At 38.9% G+C, this 22,081-nt stretch overlaps 1 protein-coding gene across 4 annotated transcripts in view; it reads left to right on the top strand.

Annotated features, from left to right (window-relative positions):
- Positions 1–22,081, top strand: part of cyth1b (cytohesin 1b) — a 72,473-nt gene that overhangs the window by 38,263 nt on the left and 12,129 nt on the right. For 2 of the 4 annotated variants that reach the window (XM_036572614.1, XM_036572616.1), the window contains exons 2-3: positions 13,761–13,843; positions 21,673–21,737. Coding sequence is in view for 3 of the 4 variants with exons in the window: in XM_036572616.1 (XP_036428509.1) it covers positions 13,761–13,843; positions 21,673–21,737 (148 nt within the window). In the remaining variant the exon portion in view is untranslated. Of the gene's footprint in view, positions 1–1,205; positions 1,463–5,154; positions 5,436–13,760; positions 13,844–21,672; positions 21,738–22,081 lie in introns of those variants that run through there. The other 2 variants (XM_036572615.1, XM_036572617.1) reach the window with 2 other exon arrangements.

Below are 22,081 nucleotides of genomic sequence, written 5' to 3'. Positions count from 1 at the left end.
GATTACATACAGTTGTATGCAAAAGTTTGGGCACCCTAGTCAAGTTACATGATTTTGTTATAGAGGATTTGTTAACTTAGTTTCACTCATGTTTCATTTATCTCAGATTTTACTCAGATTTCGTTCAGGGTATTTCTTTTAGCTCATTCATCATGAAGTGTTCACACAATGTGAAAGGCAGATGAACATTTTTAATGTCAGTAATGAGGATTTGAGATGACAGCATGCAGAAGATTTTACCAATTGTAACTCTAAATGCAGTCAAGTATCTTTTTGCCCACATCTGAAACATGTGCTGTGTTAACTTTATCTAGTGGTGTTTATTGATTCTTATTGATCCTACAGATGTAATTAAGTCACAGAGAATTTATTCTAGTTGTGCTGTTTTAGCCTATTTAGGACATAATCAGGTATTAGTCATGGTTTAGATCCAGAGGCCATGCTACTTAAAAGGAAACAAGAGCCCATTTCTAGCAGTAGCTGAAGGGCAATGTTTTCATCTTCCATCATATCCTGAGGGAATGAGAGTCCTCTCTGTCTTTACAAATGTCCTCTTTTGGAAAAGTTCTGTCATGAAAAGCTCAGTCTTTTTATTTATGGTCAATTCCAACTCAAACCGGTAATTTCTGGTCATAAGACTTTCTTTTAAGTGCTGGTTTGTTTATTTTCCAGCTGTTCTTGTACTGTGATTTTGTCTACATCATGGCAGCGCCCCACATAAACCAACTATTTGTGGACTTCTTTAGTACTTTCAGATTTTACAATATGATGTATTTTTAACCACCTCACTGCCGAATACGTTCCTGATGAATCATATTTGAAAAGCTAAGGCTTACCTGTTGGTTCCTCAGGACTAGATTACAATGATATAATCAGTTTATAAATCAAATAATAATGATAAACATACATCTTAACCGTTATATGCTGAAATAACTGACAAAAAAAGACAGGCTTGTCTGGAATTAGTCATATCAGCTTCATCATAAATCCTTTAAATATACCTGTAGTCATACAGTAAGAGCTTGTCATGGTTCCAGATAGTTTAGAGGCTATAATACTAGTTTGGTTCCTACTGAAAATACTGCTCCCAAGCTTTTGAACAGTGGTGCCTCTGTGGCGTTGCTGCTTACTGCGCATGTGCTCGAAGGAGACGTTTAACCGCAGGGTGTGATTGGCTGCTCTAAATTAGCTAGCGGTGAAGCTCCTCCCCCTCCCGCAAGGCATGGCATGGCAGCGCCCGTATATCAGCGTACTGCGGAGCCCGAAACTGTTTAGAAGTGTTGTTCTGAAGCGATTTTCTTCTTGCCGTTTGAAATGTGTCCAGTGAGGAAAGAGTGTGGAGTATAAACTCCAGGAGTCTCTGAGAGTTTGAAGAGCTTTTACGCGGTCAACACTGCAGGTTTGCTCGGCTGTTCATCCAGAGCGCTGTCAACAATGGTGCTGAAATCAGAAGATGGAGTCGGTGAGTGAGTGAGTGAGTGAGTGAGTGGTGTCAAGTTCAGTTTTCTTTACTGCTCTGCTTTTGGGTGCGATTATTTTCGATTGTCTTAGATTTGCAGAGTTCGGTCTCCTCCGCCCGTCTGAGGTCCGTCAGGTCGCAGAAGCCAAAACGCAACAGGTCACTGTTCCCCCATGCTTCCTTCCTTTCTTTCTGATGTAAATGTGCCTAAACCGGCTAGACAGTGACGAGCATGGTCACCCCAGAGTGTGTATCGTTGTTGGTTGACAGTTGTCATTAATCATATAGTTAAACACATAATAAAGGCCCGTGAGGTTTAGCTTCGACTTAAGACTGCAGTAAAAGCCCGCACACGTTGTCGCGTTGTGGGCCTGTTTTCACAGTAAGAGTGGGTTCGCTAGCTAAGCTTGTTGATCTGACTAGCTAACAGACTAACCTTCCACTGACCTCTGTGGATCTGAGCTGTAGATCTTTTAATTCAGCTCACCGCCCACTTTTATACTTCCATTCTTTTGTTTGCTTTTGACGCAAAATATACGGAAGCCCATTCTCACCAAGTAGAGGACAAAAAAAAAAACACAACACATTTGACTTTAAATGTTTTTTCCCCATATGTTTCCAACAGCAGTATGTTGACTTCCTGTCTTGAAATAATGACTGATTTTCTCACGACTTATCTTGACTATCCCAGAATAATGACTGGCTTTATTAAAATTTTGTCATTTTTTGGGAAACCTAAGTCAAATTTCAAGAAAGTAAGTCACTATTTTGAGATGCTAAGTCAACATTTTGAGAAAATAAGTGATTATTTCAAGATACTGAGCTACAGCTGCCAGAAACAGAGAAGAAGGGGAAAAAACATGGATGGGTGTTATTTTTTTTTTCCCTCTCCTTTGCACTTCCGTACAAAGTATATGGTTAGTTGGCAACAATTTTATTTGTTTTTTTAAAGCCCCCCACGTACCCCCACGGGTTTTGTAAAGCCATATTACTCAGCCTTTATATTGCAGAGCCTACATACATGTCTGTGTGGTTTTAATCCAGTCTATTGAAATGGTTGCCATGGTGCAGAGGAAGAGAGGACTGTTTAGGAGCAATATATAGTCTAATAAAAGACTGTATTAAGGATGGCATCTGTTTGCTAAATTAGAATTCTTTCTTTTATTTTATGTCTACTGGCTGCATGGAATAGATGCCTTGGATGGATGATGCTCTCTCAATTTGCTGTTCTCACAATCCACAAACTTGCTTGTGCTTTTGGTTCTTTCTCTGACTCTCCCATCCCCCTTTTCTGATCATGGCTCTGAGGGTTTAGAGACAGAGCCTCTCAGTGTAATATCGCACAAAACAGGACGTTCTCTTCTAAAATGGTCAACAGTTAAGCTATTGACTTATTTGCTATCCACAAGCCTTGATGAATAAAAAAGAGCAAATCCAGCATGTCTGAATGGGTGTTTGTCTACATATCTGTTGATTTTATTTGCTAAGAGTAGTATTTTGGTGTTTTGAGAGACATAACGTTAAATTCTTCCCATTTTCTGTGAAGACATGATAGTGAAAAAGATGCCAGATCATTTAAACATATCCAGCATGTAATAGTGTGATTGGCTTACTGTGGTTGTGTTTTTATTTTTATAGATTGTAAAGTATATGGAGTGTTCTGTTAAAGGACCATCAGCTAATAATCTAATTATCAGTCTTTTGATGAGTTAAGTAACGTCTTGTGAATCATCAATAATGTGGCTTCCCAGGGTTTGATGTGTTGGGCGTAAAAACCTTTGGTAATTTTGACACTTCATCCAGAATAATGGTGTCCCCTTATGAAAAAAGTGTAGAGAATCTTTGGGTGAAAGATGGAGGGAAGGCATATGTTATTTGATTGGTTTTATTTCATTTCTTTTAAAGACCCTCTAAGTAGATTATTAGTTGAAATGAATAATGTTCTTGCATTATTGACGTGTACAGTGTAAAATGAACATGTGCTGCCGGTCTTCAGCCTGACGTATTTTCTGGTTCGGATTGTGAAGTAGCATGTTCTTGTTCAGAACAGTGAGCTTCTAAAACGATGCAAATCAGCTATAAACAATACAAAAAACTTGAACTTCCTCAGTTAAATCGTACGTAGCCCCCTCTCTCCAGAATTTAGATATCAGCATGTAACTAAATTGCAGTTAAAATATGTAATACATACCACATCTACATTATCTGATGCTTTATTAACAACTGCAGTGTGTTTCAGTGTTGTGTGGTTTTAACAAAAGATATACTGGACTCGAATTGTTCCAATTTTTCAGTGCTTTATTGAAATTGTTACACCCTCAGTGACTACTCAGCTTTTTTTTATTCTTCCAAACTTTATTGTAGTCAAAAGGCGCTCCTTTGCCTGGTTTCTGTCCTCAGTGTGGTTTTACCATAGACAGACAGAAAGGCAGATGTTAAGGAAAAGGTGGAGGGAATCAATCCTCTTTTCGTCCAGTACCCTCCTTACCCTGGAAATCCAGGTCAGCCGGGACTTACTGGGTGGCACCCTGAATAAGGTCTTTAAATTCTGTAATGCTACAACTCACTCCTGTTGGGCCTTTGCAGCTGTTCAGATGTAAGCATCTGAGGCTGATATTTTTATTTAAGCAAATATCTACTGATACCGATATGATTGATGATTGATATGAAGTTTTATAGAGTTTATAAAATAACTTGGAGTAACTAATGTATTCATATAGTATAAAGAAGGACAGACATTTTCCAGTTATGAAATAAGTCTGCATTTTGTTTATAGGCATATGTATTCTTTGAGCTTATTCTTCTTCTTTAATGTTATTCCCTTTTTTATCATTATTATTATTTTTAGTGACGTGTGATTGCAATGTCTGCTGTAATGCACATGTTGCAGTGTACAGTATGTATTTAATAAGCAGTTGCACATATGCACTTTATAACTATACACAGCTTTAATACTTTTCTATATTTATATTGGAACTTTTGTTGCTTTCCTCGTACGTCTTGTACTCGATAAATAAAAAAAGATTCTCTTGATTTACAGCAGAGGCGTAGCGTACAAGCAACAAGTCAGCAGATTGTTTGCATTTCTCTGAGTAAGTTTCCATGCACAGAGAAAGAACAGTGGATGAGAGGATGCAGTACGTCAGACTGAACACAAATACGTCCGTGAGGGAGAGGCTTATTTGTTCTGTATTTAATAGAAAATAGAGTCAAACAGACCTGAAACAGAAGGGATAAAACTTTATACAATGTCTTTCAGCAGCTCCATCTCTCTGATGTTGATATTGCCTCTTTTCCTTCCTTTCTCATTGTCTCATTTGCCTTGCCCAGTCCTCCCTCACTCTGTAGATCGGAAGACAGAGAGATGGATCTTAATGAAGTCTAAAGGGAAAGGAAAAAACAGGACGCATATATATATATATATATATATATATATATATATATATATATATATATATATATATATATATATATATATGTGTGTGTGTGTATGTATGTATGTGTGTGTGTGTGTGTGTGTGTGTGTGTGTGTGTGTGAATGAAATGGTGAAAATATATATATAAGGGGTATCTAGAGGTACCACAAGGTGGTGCTGAGTGTGCTGATATGGGTTGTTTTGTCAGAGGAGCAGGGAGGAGACTAACGGAGGGTTTCCACTGACTGGGTGGGGGGGGGACGAGGGTGGTTGGTTTCATACACTTTGAGAGACAGCATTGAGAGCAGCTGTAGTATTGCTTTACTGCGAGCACTGCTGGCTTCTGTACTGTCCTCCAGCATCTGCTTCACCATCATCCTGCTCTCCTTGGGTCTGAGGAGCACTCGGCTCTTCTGTCACTTTCTCAATGAGCTCGTGGGTCACTGAGGATTACTGGAAGACACTGGGAGCTCTTTTTGGTGCTAATGGGTTACAGAGGCTCATCCTGATCCTTTAATCCATCTGGCTAATTGGACCAAAGGTTATGATACAAAAGTGAAGTAAGTGTTCACGGCAATCCTCACCTTTACCCCAAAGGGCTGTCTGAGATAGACTTTCAGTCATGAAACTTCCAGGAAAGTCTTGTAGCTTGATTATTTTTTATTTCCATAGAGTTTCCATATATGCACGTTTTCTGTGTACTAACCGCTGTCTTCACTGAGTTGTTAAGGTCACAAGCTGCATATTTTGTGTTTTGATAAGTGTGTGTATGTCTGAGGGCACTCAATTTGACTCGATTGCTCTGTTTGTTGATCCAAAGCTACTGTTCGTTGGCCTTTCTCTTATCAGTGCATGTGCAGGGTCTCTGGATCCTCTGAGTAAATGTTAGTGAATTGTGGCTTGTCTTGTTTCGTGTGTTTTGGAGAAGCAGTTAACCTGATGTGAACTTTGACCATAATATCTTCAATTTTTGCTTTGGCAGCACTTGTTCTGACCTGCTGAAATTTTTTTATCAGTCTTTGTTTTCTTTGAGGCCACATGCAAGTGTGTGCATAAGCATGCAGGGTCACTACAGCTGTTTAGAAGTTGCTTGTTTCAGTTTTTCTTGTTTCAGTGTTGTTCATAATTATACATTAGTGTCTTACCTTGCCAGTGTCTTATTCTCATGTTGTGCAGATTAAGTTCCCCGTGACTGTGGTTAATTAATGGGAGCAGTTGGGGTTGAATCAGTGAAATTATGCAGTAATTACATTTTTTTGTTTGTGAAGGATGCATGTTTGCTCACAGTACGTAGGAAGAATATGTTGAGCATGGGACCTGGGTCAGCATGCTAAACAATGCTTTGTTTTACTGAATGTCATTCCTGTGCTGCCATCATTGTTATCCTCTGGTAATGAAGAAACTTGCTGAATTTTACGACACTGTTAAAAAACAAAAGTTAACAGTTACTACTTATACTACATACAAATGAACCATATTTTCTTATACCAAATAGGGCTTAAATGCACGTAAAAACCGAACTTTCATGTGACTATACGTTATCATTATAAGGGAAAAATTATGTAAAAATATCATGGGTGTTGTCAGTACGTATACAGCACTGAACAACTGCATGTATCATTAAAGCTCTGAAAAAGAATGAAAAAGAACAGGGAGCCTATTAACAACATCCAGTGTATAGCAATTCATGATGCATGTTTGATATCTAGGCCTCATTTCTGAGGTAATGTCTGGGACACTCAAGGCAAAGTCAGAACTGTAGAAGGCGGAGTTATCACAAGAATAATGCCGCTGGGTAAACCTGTTGTGGTCTCAGTCTATTCAAGCTGCATTTGTTTTACATGGGCATATACTGTAATTTGAGTGATTACCCATGAGCTCTGTGATGTTAATCCGGTATGAATCTGCTATGTCTGTAGTTTTTACAAGTCAGCTAAGTAATAATTTCAGAGTGAATTACCTTCTGTAGTTTGTCAAACTCTGAGCTGGTCAAATCAACCTCTCTGTAATGTAATTATAAATCCTTGTAATAGATATCGGCTGGAAGATGAGGCTGATTGGAAAAATGGAGCAGAGTTAGTTTATCCTAAATTGAAAGCTAGACTGCTGTAATCTAAATATCTTTGATGGTGCACTGATTAAAAGGAGAATGAAAAGTAAATATCTGAAAAATGGCTCTCACAGGGCAGCACACTTTCTGTCCTGTTGGGCAGCACCTGTTAAACTAAATGAGTCCACTTTACTTGCGTAATGCTATTGTATCTGGTATTAACTGGGTATTCTTTTTTTTCTGGGCTATGACTTTTTGATGTGGGCTGTTTGAGGTAATTTCAGGAAATTACACAGGTGCTTCATCCCCTACGAATCGGCAGGTCAGATCCCTTACAAATTACATTACCAGACCTCTTTTAGTAAAACTAATCCAGCTCAAATAGGGCTTTAGTTGAATGTAGTGTGTACATAGTTTATACTAAGTAATATCATATTTGTCTTGTGTTTGATGCTAGAAGTATTGGTGTGTAACATTTGGCCTTCCAGATTTGGAAGGTGTAACGTGACAGAAAATAAAATGCAGTTGTATTGTAACCAGGTAGACACCAGCTATAATTAGAGGCTAATGTAACTGCAGTGATGTGTCTATGTGGTTGGTGTTATTACAGCATGACTTCATTGGTCCTTTGAAGACTGCCAGGTGCAGGGGACGGATTAGCCTGTGTTATTGGTTTTGGTTCAGTAAATGCACCCTGAAACTGCTTCTCTTCTCCAGTGTAGTGAGCTCTAAGGATGGATTGAGTAGTATATCACAGCTGTCAGAACAAAATGTTGTGTCTGCTTTTTTTTTTTTCTTATCCGTCCATCCGTCCGTCCGTCCTTACATTACAGTATTGTAGAGAGAGCACCAGTTGCTGGTTACATTGTGTAAAAATTTCCTAATGAATAGATCAATAGAAAGGGTCCAAAATGACTTTGGAAAAAATCCTAATCCTAACTTTCTTTTACAGTTTTTTCAGTTACCTTTTTAGTGCACACATCGGAACCTCTATATAAACATCTACCGGCAGCCTTAGACTTGAAGAGGAATGAAACTAGCAGAGACATACAGAAATATACATCTTCTCAGCGGTTAGCATAGTTGCATTTCTCCACAACCCCTGCTATTGTCTGATGGTTGCCTGGGTGCTGTCATGAGAAAGTATTAAATGTAATGAATTATGTTTGATGTCATTAGGCTTAACATGATATTTCTAAATGTAAGCTCTAGCAAGAATTAGCTCTGGTGATTATGATTTCAGACATGTGATGGAAACCTATGATGGGAATTGGGTTCCTCAGGGCCTCTGTCACTGTCCTGGCCTAATTTGAGGGTTAACATGGTTGAGCAATAGAGTTGGGATCTGAGAAAATATACGTTTCTTCTAGTGTCAAGATAGAAACAAGACGGCTGTGAATCTCGCTACGGTCGGGAGATTGAAGGCCCAGAATTCCAACCTGCTGCTTACTTAATACTTAATACTTATTAATACTTATTATTGCACAGATCCTGATATTCTAAAACAAAAACAAAGCAATGGCCTATGAACAGGGAAGTGAAGCACAGCACAAGCTCCTCTCTCATAGTCTATTTGACAGTCCATCGCACTCACAAAGAAGCTGATGCATTGCTTTCATGAATAAACATGCTACTGTCCAGCGGTGGTTGTTTTTGCCTTAGTCAGACAAAAGCTGTTATATGGCTGAGTAAGACTGGTCTTTCTCCACACCCAGTCTTTGTCTCTCAGCTGTTTCATGGTGTGATTAAAGACTTTGATAAAAAGTTTTAAGTTAAATGTTCTGTTGCGTAGCAGCGCAAAATAATGTATGAGTACTGTAGAGCCCCTCTGTGTTGCTGCTGCTGCTGCTTTTTAAGACTACTTTTATGAATGCCATGATTCTGTACATTTGGGGTAGTCAGCGCAGGTTGGTTATTTCTCTGCTTGTACATGCCTACTAAACCTGACAGCTAATAGTTTGAGGAGAGAAATCACCGAACTCCTGGACTCTGACCCTCCAGGAACAGGGTTGTTAAGCCCTGCTGTGCATGCTAATGTGAAGTGTTTTTGTGTGTAGTAGTGTTTTTGTTTGCATATGAAAGAATTAGATTTATGGCCATCTAAGCATGTGCAGATGCATAAACCCTGCAGTAGCACAGTTAAATGCAGCTGAAGCTCTTATGCTTGCCTGCAGACTGTATAACACTGTGAAGTTGCAGTAGTGGCTGAGCAGAATAACTCATGATCAAGAAGTTTGGCATGATTAACATTAAGCTGACCAACCTCATCTGCAACTTATCATTACAATACAGTGTGGTTTCTGAAGCTCTGAGTTTTTTGCAGATACAGATATTTAATAATGAGCACTAAATTATAGCCTTCTGTTGAGTGCATCTGCTTTGTTTGACTTGTTTATTGTATTTGGTATTTTTGCATGGACAGAAATTTACATGCGGTTAAAATAATGTACCATTTATTTCTCTAGACCTCAATTTGGCGTGCACAAGCTTTTGTTGAAGTTAATGGGTTGAGCTGTTCAGCTGAGGGTTACTGAGAGGATAGTAGTCCTGATGGTTGTTTGAAATGCTAGAATGTGATTTTAAAGCTAGAATGTGATTTCATGCTTTTTCACATTGCTGCATCACCATTGGTGCAGAAAGTGGCTATAGTTTTTTTTCTTTGTGGCACATGATGGCTAGTTAGGTGCGTTGTGTGAAGAGCTAATTCTGTCTCAGAAAGACTTTGCTTTTGAGTGGATGATTGGACAGTTTTACCTCATGAGTGCTGCAGGCTACTGTAGACTAAACTAGTTGCCAACAATATTTTCTAAACAGTAAACACAGAAGGCTAAAAAGGAGCACTAGAGCCAGCAGTAGGCTGTGTCCTTGTATGCAATAATTTTTCTGGGTTATGATAAGATGGCTATGCTGTATAATGGACGTGGTTGTTGCCTTTCGGCTATCTCAGTCATACAGATAGATCATACAGAGTTCCGTCCAACAGCATTGTCGCGAACTGCAGCTACTGTTTCCACTGAAGTGCCCACATCATGTGAGGGACAATAATAATAGATACCAGACATCCAACACAACCAGTTCCATCCAGTTCCGTCGTTTTTGGCCTGTAGCTTGTGTACATCTGTTAGGTTTGTTTGTTTTTTTTTGTGTGTGCTGCTTATATCTTCTCTCTAAGGCGGGACGAAAGCAGGCTATGTTAGTTTGTTGGTGTAGGTGTGAGAGGTGGGGGGTGGGGTAGTTTGGGAGGGAGCTAGTCATTCCTCTCCATGGCCGCCTGTCAAGCTTCAAGGGGGGTAAGATGCAGGCAGTGTGTTACCATGGTGACCAAAAAGAACTCTGTGAGAAATTTGCTTTAGTAGTGAAATGGTGTTTGGTCAGTGGGGTGCACTGTGTGCTGACTTGGAAATTTTTGATGACTTGATGGTTTGTGGTCATCCACACAGACTGTTGCTATGGACAGAAAAAATCCCAGGACACTCCGTCATTTTCGTATTGGATGTGAACAAGGTCAACTATATTTGTAGCCCACCATTTGATTTCTGTACGAAGATTTCCTGCAGGATCAGACAGAGAATTTTGGACAGAGGGTTTTAGTGAGGGTGGCTAATGGTATGACTGAGAAGCCAGGGCAGAGTTGTTTTATTGATATTACCCTGTATTTTACTGTATGCCATTGATGGGACAAGTCAGGTGCCCCTTGTTTTCTGTGGGGAAAAATCTGTTTAAGACTAACCTGTGCATTGCCTTTAGCTTTGACAGCCTAAAAAGTTATATGTTCTGTATGTAGATGCATAAATGCAGCATTTCTGAACACGACTTTGACAACATAACCAAGTTAGACTCTTAAAGGGGAAAACCACCAATGGTCAACATTTTTGTATAAATAAATAATTGAGATGTAAACAAAGTCTTTCAGGGTGGTTTGATGTGAAAACTTTAACAGTAGACAAATTTCTTTACAGTGGTGGTGATAAACCAGGGATCGTGGTTTCTGCCGCATGAATGTAGCAATTGTATTGACTATCCAAAACCACCAGTAAACCTAATTGTTTCTGTCATTTTGTAATATGTATGTATATGCTGATCATGTTAAAATAATGGTAAATCTGAAAAGAAAAAGTTTTGGTTTACTACCTGTATGTACCTCTCCACCATGAATAGATTTAATAGATAAAAACGCGTTTTAGGCCAAAACTTTCTCAAAACTAGCATAAAACAGTGTCTCAGAGATCAGGCAATATATTCCTAACTGTTTCATGTAATAACTTTGTGATGTAGCTTTCAGAGGCATGAAACGCTTTAGACATCTGGTTCGTATCACCCCAACTGTGAGCAATTCTGATAAAGTAAGTTTCTCTAGTGCAGTGCATTTCACATCAAACCACCCTGAATGGCTTTATTTACATCTCACTCATCATTATGCAAAAATGTTGAAAAATTGATGGAATTCCCCTTCAGTTATTGTCCAAAATGCTCTCAATAAATGTCTGCTTCTTAACCCACAACGATATGCCACAAACAGGCTAGACATTTGTGAGGCTGCAAAACTCACCCTGTATGTGTGAAGTATTAAGCCAATTATAGCTAACAAATCTGAGTTTATGATGTTCTCTTTACTGTTCATTACAGTAATGTCAGCATTATCTGTTGCATATTGCATACCGCAATAAATAAAGCCTTTTAATAAGAGGAGATGGAGGGATATAGATGGAATAATGTGTCTTCTGCTGGGCTTGTATACAAAAGCGGTAGTGTGAAGCTTTAATTTGTAATAAATATAAGTAGTTGTTTCATATATTTTCAAATCTAAAAAAGTTTATTGTACAGCTGTGGTAACAAAAGATGTATTATTATCTAATTGTTTATTAGACGACTAAACTACAATGTAAAGGTTTTTCATCTGTAAGATGAAGCTACCTCTTCAAACATGGAGTCTGGAGCTTCTAGACCTGCAGTTAATGGCAGTGAAACATAGTGAAACATTATTTGTAAATTTACTTGTGGTGTGGAGTGGTCGTGGTAACTGGAACTGGAAAATATGGTATTTGTGATATTTGAACTTTAATAAAGTAGCCAGTAAGCCCTGCTTGGTCAAGTAGACATGGAATTCTTACAGTGAGTGTGATTTGATTTTCACTGTCCTGGAAAATTTAGAAAGATATGTGGCTGTTTATTTCACAATGGTCATAGCACTGTGTTAACTGTTTTTTGGTCTGGTTTGTACTGGCTTTCTCTGGCTGATCTGAGAGATGCTGGCATTCAGCCCAGGTGTGGACATCACTTTAGTGCCCTTCAGCAAAGCACTTAAATGAAATTGCGGCAGCTTAATATATGCCTTTATGGATTCAGAGTCCTTATAAAATATACAGTGTGTGTAAGTTGCCCTACATCAAGGCTCTCCACAGTAGATCAGAACTGCTGACCATTGCGGTTGGCTATGATTCAGAGTGGCTAGTCTGCCCCAGATGATGTAAGTATCTTTTTAAAAAAGAAATCCACAAATAAAGCCTTGAAATATGTTAATGTGATATGTAGTGCAGGAATGCTTCTGTGAGGTTCAGCTTTAGAGTATGTGCCATGGGTTTGATGCCAAATTTGCATTTGTGCTGAACATAAAAATGGGCTCCCTAGGCAGTATCCTGATACTCCTAATCAAAGGCCCATCTTCTGACGCCACTGTTTCTCCTGGTTATTGATTGCCTGGGAAAGACGATTCTGAGTGTATGTGGGGTTTACAGGCGCTGCTGTGCCTCAGGCTCTCTTTCTGTCTTCTTTTTATATCACAATTGCATCCACATCACTATCAACACTTATTTCTGTTCCCTCTCTGCCTGCCTGGTCTTTTAAATGAATTATTGAGAGAAGGCAACAAGACTATGTGATCTTTATTCAATATCAGTCTTAAACAAAATGCATGTGGGTTGCTACTCTGCTGTGTATGTCTACACACTGATTGTCCCTTTTGTGGGAAAAAAGGTATCTTTGAGGGGTTAACTTTGTATAAGAAGGACATAAAACATGTATGTAAATGTAGCAAGATTGTATTCCAGTAATTTTGGATCTTTTCTATTCGACAGAATGCTCCAAAATATTCTTATCTCAGTATCTCACTTGTATCTCGCCATTATAAATTCAGTACAACAGTTTTGCAATTTAAAAAAATATTCATCTAAAAGGTAAATATTATTTCACTGGCTTATGTACCGTCCAGCATATTGTTATTATTGAGCTTTGCTAAAAGACCTTGAGAAACAAGACAAGTACCCCTCACCACTGTAGCTTGGTGATACTTTAATGTAGAAATACATATAAAAAGTTGCTAGTTGAGGTGTTCAGGGCACTTGGCTTTGTTCACATGTGTGGAGTAGGAAAAATGAAACGTGCTGGACTTTTTCTGCCTGTCTTTCACCTCCAAAAAGAAGCGCAATAAGTGCTAATTTCTTCATTCTATCCATTTAGTGTGATGTGTGTGAAGCGTCAAACTTCCTGCACCTAACACCACCCATAAATATCAGCTCCACTTCTTCTCTACTTTGCAAAACGTGTTACAGATGCATTCCTTGCAGTTCAGACAATAGATGTGTTCCAAGTAGAATGTATAGTCTAAAGCAGAGGTCTTTAAATTCGGACCTTGAATCCAGTTTCTAGTCCCAGATTTTGCAGTTACTGGTAGATTTGATGCTAGGTATCCAGTCAGTGACATCAACAGCACATTTGACTATTAGTGAATACAGAATACAGGAGCAGAAACTGGATTCAGGATCCGGATTTGAGGACCTGTTGTCTAAAGCTCAGTCTGTTTGCCACATGCTCAAAATTCTCTCTTCCTTCCACCCAGTGCCGGATGACCTGACCCCAGAGGAGAAGCAGGAGCTGGAGAACATACGGCGGCGTAAACAGGAGCTGCTTGAGGATATCCAGGTGAGGATACTACACCTGTTTTTAAATAGCCTGTGAAGTGGACTTGAGAAGTCATTTTGGTGCCTGAGTGGAGATCTTGTGGGCGAGAGGGTGATGTATTGTTCTCTTTTTAAAATGTTAGATGCTCATTTCAGTTACCCTAATTAATTCCACCAATCTCACAGGGGGACATGTGACCTTATTGCCTTCTACCTCAACTTTGTTACAACACTGGGTAAGATGGTTTGAAAGATGACTGCTAAGTTGTTCTTGTGTCTAGGTGTGCACTTCAGTGAGTCATGAAGCAAAAGGCATACTGGGTAAAAAGGCAGACCATGCACATCCCTCACTAGTAAAAAGACTGTGTTAGGTTGGCTTTTGGGGAGGACTATGTAGTTTGGAGCAGATGGTGTTGCAAATTCAATTATACTGATTGTGTTATGCATTTGGAATTCCGATCATTGATCCTCTCCATGCTTGGACCATTTGACCTCGTCTTCGTTTCTTTAAATGACTTAATCAATTGAGTAAACGTTAACAGAATTTTGGTGGCATACCTTTTGATTTGGACCTAGTTGTTAGCTGTTCACCCTTTGGAGTCCCGATGGAGTCATCCATCATTCCCTGATTGCCCAAGGACAAGCTGAATGCAGCGGGAGAGTTGCATCTTTTCACCTACACATTGTCCAGCCTACATACCTCTGGCACTTTTTAGAGGGATCAATAAACACTAATGCATCTTTAGTGCATTGCTTATTACTGGGAAACAAACACTGTGAATCAGACAGTTCCATAAGGATGTTTTTATGTCTGTTTGTCTACGCTTTCTCTTTCTCTTTCATCTTATCCTATAACCAGGGGTTAAACTGGGACTTCAGATGGCGAAACAGTAGACTAAACATAATAGTTACGAGGAAGAAGGCAACTGTATAAGCAAATATTTGATTTAGCTTCCTTAGTCATAAGCTTTGTGACAAAACGATTTGGATTTACTTCGGATAAATAATGGAAAATAATAATCTAATAATCTAATGGAAATAGCTACATAAAGGTTAAAGCATGATTTACAAATTTATTTAGTGATGATATAGGTATGCACCGTTTTTATGGCTGATTGTGACTTCTTAACTGGCAGATTTACTGTTTATTAGCCTTTATTTAAATCCAAAGTTCACACTGGGGTAAATGGATACATGAAACATACTAACACAATTCCAGTACTTTGTTAGCCAGATGTGCAATATGAATAACATTATTGCACTTTAATGGGTCAAACTGACTTTACATTATTTCAATCGTAATTAGTTGCCTTTTTAAGAACATGAATCAAATAACGTGGTACATAGAAAGTATGGCTGGTTAGCACAACGAGTAATGAATAATTATGCGTCAACATTTTGTTGTAAGTGTAGCAGCAGAATTCAAATACAGTGCGAGTGCACTTACCAGGCTCACGTTATTTACACCAAAAAGTTGCAACACAAATCTGCCAAAATATAAACAATGAATTGTTCGAGGGCTGATTTTGTGCTTTGAACAAATCTGCAGATTCTGAATGTGCATCTCTAGTATTTTAGTTTAAGTTAAAACAGCAGAAAGGATTCAGTATGTACTCACATGACTGTGAAAGTCAAATTTTGAGGGAGTGTTCGTTGAAATGTTTAAAGGTTTATCTGCCTGTGTGGTTTACCACATTGGATAATTAAATGGATTTCACAAACACTATATTCAAAATTAATTATATTTCAGTAAAATTAAGCTGGGCTTACGTTACACGATTTTTAGCCCAATTTTAACCCCGATTGGCCCTTTCCAACAAATTGTCACAATCTGAAGCGATTTTTCATTTTTCAGAAGAGCTGCTTTATAAGTTCAAATAATCTCTCTTTACAATTGCAAGTCAGCAACCAGTTTGTATTAATATCTCTCCAGCTCTGACTTTAATATCTGCAATGCAACCCCATTTTCATTCCTAGTTTGCATTTTTGCTATCCTGTACCAACAGGTCTGGTCCAGTTTAGCTTTGCTTGCATCACGGGAGATGTGGGACTTTGAGTGCTTTTCATATCTGAAGCTAGTTATGTGTGTTGTATCCTCTTTTGCCGTGTTGTCTAGCGTAAAGGCCCTCACGACAAAATAACAGGAAATTCTATTAAAGACGGACGATAAGTGTGTGATGCTCTCCATGTGATGCTCTCCATTTTCCAAATCTGTTAAAATTTTAAAAGTTATGTAGCGTAGGTCCGGCTTTACAGCTCCTCTCCATTTGCCATTCACACAAACCAAAGATACTGGAGCTTTGGTGCATTCTAGCCCAGTTTAACCCCTACCTGTAACACTGCATCTTTCCATTCACTTGCACAGTCTCTTTCACTTTATCCACATGACAGTTCTGAACATCCCTGGTATGCAGGCCATGTTCACAGCAGCATTAGGAAAGATCACAAAACCATTTGAGGAATTCTGTTGATGAAACAGAGATGATGAAAGCTCAGCTTTATCAACTGTTTTTCCACAAAACAAAGATGTCATAACAACTCTCAGAGCACAAAATCACATGAAACCTTATGATGAGCTACAAGAGGAGCGTGTGAACAGAATATGTGATATAGCATGGTTATGTTCCATCCAAACAGTGAGAGAGGAATAAGTGAGATATTGTTCATTAAAACATCACCAGCTCTTGGTGTGCCTTGCTCTTGTGTGGAGTTCTTGTATGGTGGGGTAATGAACTGGGCAGAGCACTGGAGTGAAGTCAGACCTTCAGGCTGAGCTTATTCAGAGTACTGCTAGAACTTGGTGTGCTTTTGCTTGATGAGCCATGTGATGCTCCTAGAGGGCAGCCTGCTCACCCTTAGACTGCACTCTGACCTGGAACGGGCAGGGTTTCCTTGGGCAACTTGCTTGACAGACCTCATATCTTTTAGTCAGTGTTTACTGGTCATACCACAGAGCCAGCATTACTAAGGGCAGATATACTGAAAAAATGAATAGCAATTTTTAATGTTATATTAATAAATAATTTTCACATTTCCTACTTAGTGGTTTTGTCTGACTCTGCTTCTCACTTTCATGAAGCACAATGGTTGGTAAAGCACATGCAGCATTTGCTTCATGTGTAAGTAATTGTCTCACTGTTCTCAAGGCACTCCTTTGGGTCCTGCTACAATAGCAGGTCAGGTTGGGAATCAGTGGCAGGCTGTCTGCACTAAATGGCTTTTGTTGTTGCCCATTGAACTAGTAGCTGTCAGACTCTGAGTGAGTCTGTTCTAGTTGTCATAAGCCATGATTACTGTTGGGTTTACCCACACTGTTAGTTGTTGATGGTGTTCAGTACTGCTGTCATTCCAATTAGGGTTAACTGGAGCTGTTCGATGTTGTATATGTGATATGGCCTCTGTGGGTCATTAAGTGCTTGATTTTGAGTGAGTTAGGGAGGCCACTGATCAGTATAAATGTTTGTGTGTTTGTCTCTTCTCTGTAATCTTTACTTTAGTGAGTACATAATGTCAAATTTAACAGATATCAATTAATAGCAGCACAAAGATTGTTAATGCCATGAACGCTTTTTCCTAGTTTGACCCTACCGTGATGTCTTTATTTTTTTATTTATTTTAAAATCACCGAAGGACGTCAAGCATCGCTTACAAGCATCATACACCGCTGATGCAGCAATGTCAGACTGCACTGGACGGTGTTTGCAAGAGAGAAAAGAACCAGAATCAAAACAAAAGCAAAGTGGAAGCTACATTTTCCCTCAAAACCAGATGTAACATTGTGTTATCAGAGCAAGAGGCTGGCAGTTGCAGAGAGCCTGCACCCGCTGTTGCTCTTAATGAATGTTGGTGATGAAAAGTGGAAACTGCGTTCCTCTTATTGTCATGTTCACCCTGCATTCATGTGAGTTTCATGTTCATGTTCAGGATAAAACTTGAGCAGATGAGACAATAAATGCGATAAGACTAATCTTAATTAATAAATAGTTACATAATGAATTACATTACATTCAGTTTTTTGTTCTGTATTGATAGGTTAGAGTTTGCACTTTTTATGGTTGCTTTGCTTGTTAAAACATGACTAATTAGAGCACAAATTTCAAGTTTAAGAACTGCATTTTCATCACAATATCTCTGCTTGTTTCAGTGAGATATGACTGAGAAATATTGTCAGATTACACGATGCTTATATTGCCAGCGATAATTACCCTGTATAAGGGTTAAGGGTGTATTTCTGTCAGATGATTAGTTTTACTGTCTGGAGAGAGCTGTAAAGCTTTCTTTTGTGCTATGATTGCACAGACATCATAATCCAGTATGTGTGCTCCTCCATTCAAATCAGGAGTCTTTATGATTATCAGAAGTATGTATCTGTTGCCCTCTGTTGTACGTAAGGAGAATCCTCTACTACTGTACCCTTACCCTGAAGTGAAGTTTCTGGGTCACACACACTGGAGGAGGGGAAGAGCTTAGCAATAACTGGGCCAGGTCAGGTGTTAAGAGGGTGCTGGTCTGACCTCACAGGGTACAGTGCTCAAGAGAGATGAACTGTTAATGCAAGAGACACTGGAAGAGCAAATGTGTCTGTGTGTGTGTGTGTGTGTGTGTGTGTGTGTGTGTGTGTGTGTGTGCTTGATGGATTTGTAATATGAGCAGCATTGATCTAAGCCTCTGCTGCTGGAAGATGATAGATTGCTAATCTAAGCAGTGTGGCTATAAAGCAGTGGCTGCAAACATGGAGAGTAAGTGCATGAATGGTATCTATGAAAAAAATGTATACAATATTTAAAAATAGGCTGGGGCTGTATGTGGAAAACACAGTTCTTAATTATGTTTGTGGTTAATCTGCTGTGCCTTTAGTTCAGCTCTTGAAGTCCTTCATGAAAGTAAATGTTTTGTTTCCAACCGAAACTTAGCAAAAGGAAAAAAAAGAGTATTATTATAATACTTGCCAAATTGAAATAAATGAGCATATTGACTATATAAAATAAAACTGAACTAAGTTATACCATTTTATTTTGTTACAGAAATCATTAGGTCATGTCTGAAGGTCTGTAAGTTCCTGAGGGTTACCCACTGACAAATTTCAGTGGGAGTTACAGTGTATTAAACATAACATAGAGTTGACAGGTTAGGTTTAAAGGCCTGCAACTAACAATTATTTCTATAATTAAATAGGCTTGTGAGATTGTGTGCAATAAACTGTTGCCTGAACATGGCCATTGCCATTGATGAGCGACAAGATCGTCAGAAAGAGCCAAAAAAACTGCTCCACTTTCCTATACTACCAATACGATGTGTGAGCATGTTTCCTGAAAGCTGAGTGTTGACAGACAGGCTGCTCCTTTCTGCAGCTCCTTTCTCCAATAACCTGTTTCAGCACAGCAGCTTATATGATAACACAACACAGAAACCTGCATAAATCTGAGAAAATAAGCATGCCTGAATTTCTGCACAGAAACTTGTAAGCTAGCTTTATTCTTGCGTTTGGTTTGGTACTTCTTAGAAAGGCTTGGTAGTTTTTCCTATAGGTTTTATAAATTGCACAATTACAGCCTATAATTTGCCTCCTGTTAAAAATAAAATGGCTAAAGCTTACTGTAAAGTCAGTCTATGGGCCACTGTTATTGTGGCTTTAGCTTTTTAAACTGACATGGATGGACATACATTACTACACAATAAAAGAAAACATTTAAAAAAAATCAAAGACATTTGATAGTTTTGATAGTACTCCAATGAAGTCACAGACACACTGCCACCATTTTGGTAGGCAGCATCAAGTTCAGCAGTGCTTTGGTGGTTTGTAATGTGATAAAGCCAAAACTATCCAGTAAAGGCAGTAAAACACTTTTTTTTTTCCTTTTTTTAATCACTTTTTTAAATCTCATTTTTAAAGTGTATCAACTGATATTTTGGAGTGTATTGCCTTGATTTTATTTGATTGGTTGCTGTAGTGATAACAAATGAAAGATGAAATCTAAATGGCTGAGATTTTCCGCTGGTGTGCCCCATCCCAAAATCACATACTAGCACACTAAGTAGTGTGTAATAATAGTGCATATACCATGTGTAGTAGGTAAAGTACAGAAGTGTGTGGTTTGGGACGTGACATTATTTCAGCCAGCGAGACGTGTTCAAAAGTTGCTTAACTGTGCTGCATGTTAGCTTCCCATTAAACATTTCCAAGCGAACAATTAAGGTATTTGTTGATTAGGGGTGCATTTATTGAGGTAAATCAATGCATCTATTCATGTAAGCTGATGTTAGCTTCATGTTCGCCAACTTTTGTAATTTAAGCACCATTTAAGGTGGAACAGAAAATTCAGATGAGATGCAGGCAAATAAGGAGCTAACTTCAGCTTTATGTGTGTGTGGGAGATTACTATCTTTGGTAGCCACTTTTATTAGTTTTTGTACAGTCTTAGGGATTGGAATTTTTTGGAACTCTGAAGATACGCAGGCTATATGGATCCAGTCCACCAATTTAGCTAATCTTCTCCTTGTAGCATTTTCTGGAGACTCCATCTAAATTGTCCACATATCTTTTCATGTTTTTCGTGGTCATTATGATTTTATATTGCTGTTTTGCTTTTGGTCTTCAGCCACCTGCAGGGTTGTAGCTACAGTAACCATGATGAGCTGAGCTCTATTGGAGCACAGTCAGAGTTACAGCTTCCCTACCAACATGGCAATGTGGTCTTCTTCATGACTCCATCGAATTCTATGAAATAGGTCATCCTAAAGCCCTGCACAGCACAGTTTCTGACCTCTAAATCATCCAACTTGGCAGTTGCGATGAACACATTTGTATGATCTTTTGGTGATTCACATTACGCTTGTCAGTCGGCTCAATCCAATCGATCCATTCTGAGAAGTAATCTAACCCTTTTGGCTTCTGTTGTTTCTGTTCTTTGTCCCTGCTACAGCAATTATTTAGTCTGTATGACAAGCAGTTTCTCCTTTTATGGTGCAACATAACAGAAGTGGTATCGCCCCCAGTCTGTCCTGTAGTGTATTACAGTCTGTCAGAATTACATGTATCATATGAACATTATAGAGCATTGTAGCCTGCCTTTAATTTTAACTAAATGATACATCAACAGTTTTTTCCTTACCTGATGCTGTCGTTGCTTGAGCAGGTTTATCAGCATATCACTGCGACCAAATTGTCTTACACACTTGTACATACACAGTCACCTTACATGTTTATGTACATAAAAGAACATGCAGCAGCCCAAACTGTAGACATAATTACACAACCCTAACTCCTGGCCCAGGCTCATGTGAAAGACACGTTGTTCTTTTGATCACTGACCCTTGTCTGTGCAAGAGAGAGGATCTACCAGAGCATGTTTTTATTTTTAGACCACCTATTTGGTCACCCATGTGTGTATGTGTGGAGAATCAAAGGTTGACCACTTGACCTACTGGGACCTACAAGATGACTTGCAGATGATGGGATAGCAGCAAGTCTCTGACCCTCCCCACCCCTTTTTGTCAGCTACTGTATCAGCGGCCTCTTATTGGAGATGAAAGGATTCCTCAGGATTGCTTTTCTCTTTTGAAATCACAGCGTCTCTCTCTCTGCCTTTGTCTCTTTCCTTCCAGTCTTTCCCCCTTCCCCCACTTCTTCATCCTTTTCAAACCCTTCATATTCAATGTAAGAGCCAGACTGGAGCAGACTTGTTGAAATGCCTGAATAATTATAAAGCTTGCATATTTTAATTCAATGATAATAACACTTGCATAGCCCTCCATCGTTCCTTAACATTCCTTGTCAGATTACAAAGAAGATCAGGTCGTTTTGGTTCACCTGTCCACTTTTGTCTATCCTTCTCTTTTTTTGTTGTTCAGCGGCTGAAGGATGAGATAGCAGAGGTGACGAATGAGATTGAGAACCTGGGATCCACTGAAGAAAGGTCAGTGTTCTGTGTATTTTGGACTTTTTTTTTGTTGTTGTTTTGTTTTTTTTTCCTGTGATGTGGGTGACATCAGTGGCTCTGTTCTGGAATCATAACACAATCCGAGGTACAGACAGGCATGAGCCATAAAGTTCTCTCTCCATTAAACAGTAATGAACATCTCAAACTGCTGTCTGCTATCTGTCTGTTATAGACACACACACATACATAGATTCACTTTCTCATACAGAGACACACACAGACACCCACTCACACCCCTGTGTAAATGTTTAATGACTGTGTCCCCTGTGTGAGGGGATTCTGCTGAATTATACAGGGCTGTTTTGGATAGAAGTGGAGTA

Source organism: Colossoma macropomum, unplaced genomic scaffold, assembly GCF_904425465.1.
Source record: "Colossoma macropomum unplaced genomic scaffold, Colossoma_macropomum, whole genome shotgun sequence".
NCBI lineage: Eukaryota > Metazoa > Chordata > Actinopteri > Characiformes > Serrasalmidae > Colossoma > Colossoma macropomum.
Note: the sequence above shows the minus strand (reverse complement) of the source record. Positions and strands in the feature narration are given on the sequence as shown.